General features: G+C 37.1%; 1 protein-coding gene across 1 annotated transcript; it reads left to right on the forward strand.

Moving 5' to 3' along the window:
* Positions 1–340: 340 nt before the first annotated feature.
* Positions 341–5,381, forward strand: faslg (Fas ligand (TNF superfamily, member 6)). The gene is made up of 4 exons (XM_057352788.1): positions 341–3,066; positions 3,830–3,875; positions 3,973–4,029; positions 4,280–5,381. The coding sequence occupies exons 1-4, from the start codon at positions 2,770–2,772 to the stop codon at positions 4,684–4,686; spliced, it is 807 nt and encodes a 268-aa protein (XP_057208771.1). The 5' UTR covers positions 341–2,769; the 3' UTR covers positions 4,687–5,381.
* Positions 5,382–7,187: the final 1,806 nt, after the last annotated feature.

The following is a 7,187-nucleotide window of genomic DNA, read 5'->3' on the forward strand; positions in this document are numbered from 1 at the left end:
CTTCTGTTTAGGGCTGTAGAAACAACATGGTGAATTCAATGTAAGGGGACCCGCGGTGTATGTAGATAGAAAAAGCTCATTCTAAGGTAATAAAAACATAACGCTTCATTATGTAAGGTCTTTATACCTCTGAAGACATACAATATGTATATTATATCGCATTTGTGTCAGTAGATCCTCCAAAAAATGACACACTGGACCTTCAATATTTATTTAGAACATTCTGTGAAAGGGTTTTACAATTTCTGTATGTAAAATTAGGTACATGGTTGACTTCATAATCACTATAGCATGTCATGTAATGACTAGGAGGATCAGTTGTGGATACAGTGTAAAATCAAATATGCAGAACAGTAAATTAAATATGTGCTGCAATTATTTTCAGCATTTTCTGTATGTTATGTGCAAAAATAATTTTATCTGCATCTTTGCACCAGGTGGTTGAGGCTGAGAAATCAGAACCTGGTCAACTTTTGCTTTTGCTCATGGGGTAGTGCGAGTTTCCGTCACCTGGGAGTTCATATAGCAGCAGGCTGTGGCTACTCAAATGCAGGCGATGAGAAAATACATAGCTAAAAGCTTTGAAGATTGAAAGCTTTTGAAGACTTGAAGATTGAAAGAGGAGCTGCATAATCACGTGCATGTTCCTCTAGCTCGGTTGGTGGAACATTGTGGTAGTAGCACAACACTTCTTGGTTTGGTTCTCTTGGAGCACACATACCGATGAAGTACCTTGAATGCATACCACAGAGGCGCTCCGGATTGAAGAGTCTGCCAAATGCAAAAATTTAAAGGTAGGAACATATCATTGGAATTTCATCGTGCTCTGTCATTAATAGGTTGCAGGGTGATGAGAACAAACAGTGGGTATGTGAAAGCAAGGCCAACCACTAACAAAAAAGACAGACTATTCCAGGAAAGCCTGGCGTCTGATGACATATGAGAGAATATGTTGCAGGGTGAGAGGGTTAAGGTAATGCCTTTTCCTCCCTCGCTTGGTTTTAACCGCATTGTTCACCTCACTTTCACAGTCCTTGTCATTCTTGTGCAGACCCTCAGAATGCAGAGTGCAAGATCGAAAGAACATGCGCACACACACGTACACTTCGATAGACTGTTTCATGTGGCAGCTCCTGTTCTTCACTGGTGTGTGAAATAGGGTTTACTGAAACTCGATTTCTGCTGCATCACTGTTTACAAACACTTGAAAACTCTTTGAATTAGGAGTAGATACATTTTTCTTTTGGGCCGTTTTCAATGCAATTCAATATTTTACATAGGATTACTGAGCCTTTTTGGTTGATGCGGTTGGCAAGTATTCGTTTTTTTAATTTATTATTGTGCTTCATGCTCTGCACATTTTGAAGATGTTTTATCTAAACAAGCTTACAATGCATTAAAGTTATACATTTTATTTGAATTATAATAAACGGACACAGAAATATTGGCAGTCAGCAGATATTTAGATACGCATGATGCGGTTGGAGATATCCCTGATCTGTTCAGCTAGCACAGATGAGTTCCCATACAAGTTGTGGGCGTGATACAGAAGACCATCTCACAACGAAACTTACCTGCTTGAAAGACTTAACCCTGAATATGTAAGGTTTCTATAGTCAAACCTGGTACCCTTTGGTGTGCAGACAGGATGCTGGTGGTCTGTTAGAAAGATGGTGTTCTGAAGAACTCTTTCTAGGTCACATGCATTCTTTCGCCTCATATGCAGATGGAACACCACACTGACCTCTAAAAGAAGCTGGAAATGTTTTATTTGTACTGTATTAATAAATTATTAATTGGATGGATGCAAACTTTAGGTAAAAAATGTAAAAATAAATTAAAAGATGATCAGGGGTCCTGATTTATTTAGCAGGTGGACTGATTAAGCTAAATGTGCATTGTACATTTTGGATTAGATCTAATTACCAGACTTAACTTTAGCCCAGAAAATCTTAAAAGTATAGTTCCAATGAAAACATGATGTTTAAAATAATTTCCCACCCCCACGTCAATCCAAGAACATAATCATACTTTTGTGGAAAACAATGGAGATGTTTTTTCATACAATTAATGAAAGTGTATGTAATGATTTTAATCCCAGAATCCTAAAAGAAAATATTCATGAAAATAGTCTATACAATAAAGTTTTCTGAAGTCTTATAGCATTGTATGAGAAACTGAGGGAAATTTCATTTATTATTTTCATATAATTGTCATTACAATCTATATACATAATTTGTTTTACAGTAAATAACATACAAGGTTAGAACAACATGAGGGTGTAAAATAAAATATGTTTTTTGGAAAACTATTCCTTTAAGATGTTTTGCAAATGTTATATTTTAGAAAGCAAAGGGTAATAATTGCAAGTTACATGTACAAAACTCAAAACGTATATGGTTTCCTGTCTTTGACGTCATCATCGCACCTCTCTCCGAGAATTACAAGAATTTGTGCACTAGTTTACCCCAAATGCATGCACACTCAAAAACCCAGAGCCATAATTGCCACAGACATTCATAAAGCTATAGTCTCTACATCTAACTACTGTATCGACCTTATATGTCTGCGTGATAGGAAGGAAAGAGAGAATCAGAGGCAAAGAGTAAGTGAGTGAGATAGACAGAGTGTGTGTGTGTGTGTGGGTGAGTGGGTGGGAAGTTTAAACCACACTGCAGGACCTTTTAAAAAACTGTTCTGCAGCCAGCCTTCTCAAGACAAACCATCTTCTCACCGACACTCTTCCACACAACTTTGAGCTTTGCAGAAATGAGTTCTAACTTGGGCCATTCATCTCCTCCACTGTATACGGTGGATTCTGGTGGAGGTCATACTCAACTGCATCGGTATTATCATCAGCAGATGCTCGGACAGGGAAATCCACCCCTGGTACCCTGCTGGACGTTCCCTCCTGCTCGAGCTGAGATGAAGAGAAGGGGGTGGGGAACAATGAGCACTGGGATGACTTGGGTGCTGACTTTGATACTTCTTTTGGTTTTTGCGGCCCTGGGGCTGGGAACCTACCAGATCCTGAGGTTACAGACTGAAGTGGAGAGGCTCACACAGGTAAGAGTGGATTATAGATAAAATGTTAATTTTCTAAAAAAAAAGGCTATGCATATATGTATGAAAATAGTCCAAGTACAATAGCCCAAAAAGCACTTGCAGCCTTTTATGAATGTCAATGCAAATATGTGTGTTGGTATTTAATCATAAACAATGGGTGTATGTTTTTGATCTTTCATTCTATCATTTGAGGGGAACCAACTTTATACATTTATTAAACATGTATTTCCAAAATAAAATTATTTAGATTTTCTTCACAGATGTAACTTTAGTTTTAATTCTGTGAAGTATATTACCTATTATCAATATATTGACTATTATTTATATTGACAATTGCTTTTTGGAGCCACTGTGTACTAGTTCACATACTGACATCAAAACCTAGTGACATCTTGATATACTCAAAATATTTCCCAGACTAAATTAAGTTACTGTAAATCCCTAAGTGTATGTTATGTCATCAAACTCTTCACTAGAGGTATATTTTGACATAAGAACATGACTGAGTAGGTCATAATAAAAGAATTGTGGTTACTGGTCAACAGCTACAGGATATCCTCTTCTTAAACCATTGCAGTCAAACACCAGCTCTTGTTTCTCATAATCTAAAGGTCAACTAGTTGTTGATCTACAGTATCTTAAGTCATAATACTGCCTGCTCTGGTGTGTGCACTTGAATGCACATTGATAATGTTGACTATGTGACAACCTTAACTTTAGCAGTTAGATGTGACGCTATATTTTTCTCACCCTTAATGTCCAGGAAATGCCTGCACAAATTGAGAGTGTCGCCCCACAGAGACAAGTTGGTGAGTTCTGTGACTAAACTTACTTTACAACATTTATCAATACTGCCCTGTGCTATCGTGTACTGTATTAACCTAAGTATTTGTGCTGTTTTACCAGGCATGTTATCTGCACAGCTGAACAAACTTACACAAAAATCAGCTGCACATGTAATAGGTAAGTCTGGCAAACAAGCATCCAAAGATTCACTCTTTTTTTATAATAAACCCTTGAGTATACAACACCAACATGGTGGACCAACATTGCTGTTTGCTAGCACATGTACTCTTTTGGACCTTGCTGCCAGGCTTAGTAACATGCTAAACCAGAAGAATTGCCTTGGTCAACCACCTTGATTACAAAAGATTATTCTTGTTGACTGCTGGTTGACTTTCTGTATCTTACCTGGATTTCTTTTCGACAACAGGATGTGCAGACCAGAGCAAATCACCCGGAACTCTGAAATGGGAAGCGACACATGGCGAAGTGTTCACAAATGGCATCAAGTACAGCAATGGCGGCCTTCAGGTGAATGAGACTGGCTTATACTTTGTTTACTCCCGTGTGGAGTTTCTAGCAAGGACATGCAAACCCACAGACTCTCTCACCCACATGGTGATTGTGTCGAGAAACGGACGCAATCAAACAATTATGGAGGATCATAAAGAGGGCTTCTGTATGTCAGGGGGCAAGCAGGTGTGGATGACAGGGAGTCATCTGAGCTCTCTTCAACATCTCAAGCAGTCCGATTGGCTGTTTGTCAACGTTTCACACCCACATCTGCTCAGCAAAAATTTTCATTATAATTATTTTGGCCTTTTCAAGATCCATTGATCGTGAAGATCTTGAAGACGTTGTGCTTGAGTGTGAGTTCAGGTGAAGAAGTTTTACTTTGGACTTTCTGATCTACCCCAAGATCACATGTGCTTCATCTGCATTCACTGCAGTGCAAGCAGTTAGATCGGCATTGAGAGATTGCATTTCATTTCCAGCAGAATGGATCTTTTGCCTGCGTGCAATACGTTCTTGTGTTGTAAACCGTTTTGCGGAAGAGTTTTCAGATTGAACGAACACTAATAATCTGCTGTATCAGGAGAAGATTGGATTTAAGTATTTATTTTCTTTAATGTCTGCCTGTGGGTAAAAAGTCACATTGTATCCTAAGGTGATAAATCAGTCATATTGACTAACGATAGTGATGTACAAACGATTATTAAACTGATACGGTCAATAAAATGTGTAATTATAAAATAAAATGTGATGTTTATTATTTAGAAGAAAAACTGCAAAAAAAGCAGAGGATGTCTCTCACTAGAGATGAGCAAGATTTTGTGGTGAGATGTTTCCAACACTGCTAATATTTGCATGTGATAGTGGGCTGCTTAGGTAAAAATCATGTTGATCGTTGGTGGAATATTTCCACGGTTATTTAATTTGGTGGAATATTTTCATGGTTTTTTAATTTCACATTTGAATTGACGAGCAACATTTGCCACATTCTATCATATCATCATAATAAATTAATGACATTTAATTATGAAATTAATAAACAGCTTAAACCTACAAGTGTTCAAATTCTGCATTAAATTCTGTATTTTTTTCTTTTTATCAATGTGACGGATTTAGGAGATCGTAGTCAGCTGTTTTCGAATATCCTTTACAGACCGCAAAGGCAACTTTGCAGGGTTGTGGTTTCATTCCTCGTCATTTCTGCAAAGACCCTCAGCTTGGCTTCATTGCAGTCTTGCTGAAACAAGTTTTAAAAAGGGGTTTTATGCAAGCTGTGACAGTACACTCTGTGCTACACAATTCTCATGCTTCCTTCCTGCAGTGTGTTTTGAGGGGGTCAAAAAGGTTTGAAGATGCATTAGAATTGTCATTTATTTCTCATGTAGCACTACATAGTACATTTTCTTAGTGTGTGTTTTAGCTGACAGTTGGCAAAATCTAATTTTCAGGCACTGAAATAGACATTTGAGTAGAATAGTATGTCTTGTTGGTTGTTTTAATTAAAAATGTTTCCAGTAGATCTTTTGGTCCCTTCAAATTTTCACCTCCCACATAGGTGAGTGGAAACACAACCTACTCTTTCAGTCCCTACAACTTCTTTGGATACTCGCACTTTGCATAAACACCACAGGAAGTGACCACTGGAGAATCATCACCCACAATTCACTCAGTACGAATCTGCAGTCTCAAACTTTTCAGATGTTTCAAAAACTTCCGGGTAGATTGTCAAGACTAGCATATCATATTAATAACACACAAATGTATTTTATAGTTTTAAATCCATGAGATGGTTTTCTGCTGCATTTTTGAAATCCCACTTTTTGATTTTAGTACAGTACATTTACAGGCACATCCTGTACATTTTATTTTATCACCTACACTCTTAAAAATAAAGGTTCTTCACGATGCCATAGAAGAAGCTTTTTTGTCTAAATGGTTCCATAAAGAACCTTTAACATCTGACGAACCTTTCTGTCTCACAAAAGGTTCTTTGTGGCAAAAAAGGTTCTTCAGATTATAAAAAGGTAAGAAAGAAATGGTTCTGGAGCAGGGGCGTAGCCAGAACTTTTTTTTAGAGGTGGCCAAAAAATCCTTACAGACAGAAATTCTTTAACTTCTACTGTAATTTACACCAATTCTTCATTACACATAGTTTGCTGGTCAAAAACATACACAAAGAACGTAAAGTAAACAATTTATTTGCAATGCTTTCATGTGCTAACATTATTTTAAAATAATTTGCTAGCTATCATTTTCAGTAAGTTAGCATTTTTTATAGATAATAAACATTGCAGTACCCCAACTTAAACTTTTGCGAAAATATAATTAATGAATGAAATCCAGTTAAACAAGACTGATTTTACTGACCGCCGGCTGCACCAGCTGTGCATAAGTTACAATCAGAATCAGAATCAGAATCAGAAGAGCTTTATTGCCAAGTGTGCTTGCACACACAAGGAATTTTCTTTGGTGTTGGAAGCTTCTAGTACAGACATTCAACACAATGACAATACAATATAATACGATTTACAGTCTAAAAGATTCTAAATTGTGCATATATAAAATAAAGACTATTTTACAGAAAATGGGGGATAATAATATAAGAGACATTGTACAGGGTAGTATATAGTAGAATAAACAGATTGTATGTACACTTGTGCAAATGGATAATTTAGTAAGTAGAGGTAGTGTTATATACATGTATACATAAAATGTAGATATAATAAGGCACTATAGTGCACACTATAGGAGTAGTGGAAGTGGAATATTGCTCTTAAGGAACAGTTATCTGTTTAGGAGGGAGATTGCCTGGGGGAAGAAGCTGC

The sequence above is a fragment of the Triplophysa rosa genome, linkage group LG15, assembly GCF_024868665.1.
Source record: "Triplophysa rosa linkage group LG15, Trosa_1v2, whole genome shotgun sequence".
Taxonomy (NCBI): Eukaryota; Metazoa; Chordata; class Actinopteri; order Cypriniformes; family Nemacheilidae; genus Triplophysa; species Triplophysa rosa.

What these genes read in the sequence shown, in the direction of transcription:
- faslg (XM_057352788.1), top strand. Translation starts at nt 2,770, where the DNA reads ATGAGTTCTAACTTGGGCCATTCATCTCCTCCACTGTATACGGTGGAT. An exon ending in CGCCCCACAGAGACAAGTTG is followed by an intron (nt 3,876 to 3,972) that starts GTGAGTTCTGTG and finishes CTGTTTTACCAG; the next exon opens with GCATGTTATCTGCACAGCTG. An exon ending in ATCAGCTGCACATGTAATAG is followed by an intron (nt 4,030 to 4,279) that starts GTAAGTCTGGCA and finishes TTTCGACAACAG; the next exon opens with GATGTGCAGACCAGAGCAAA.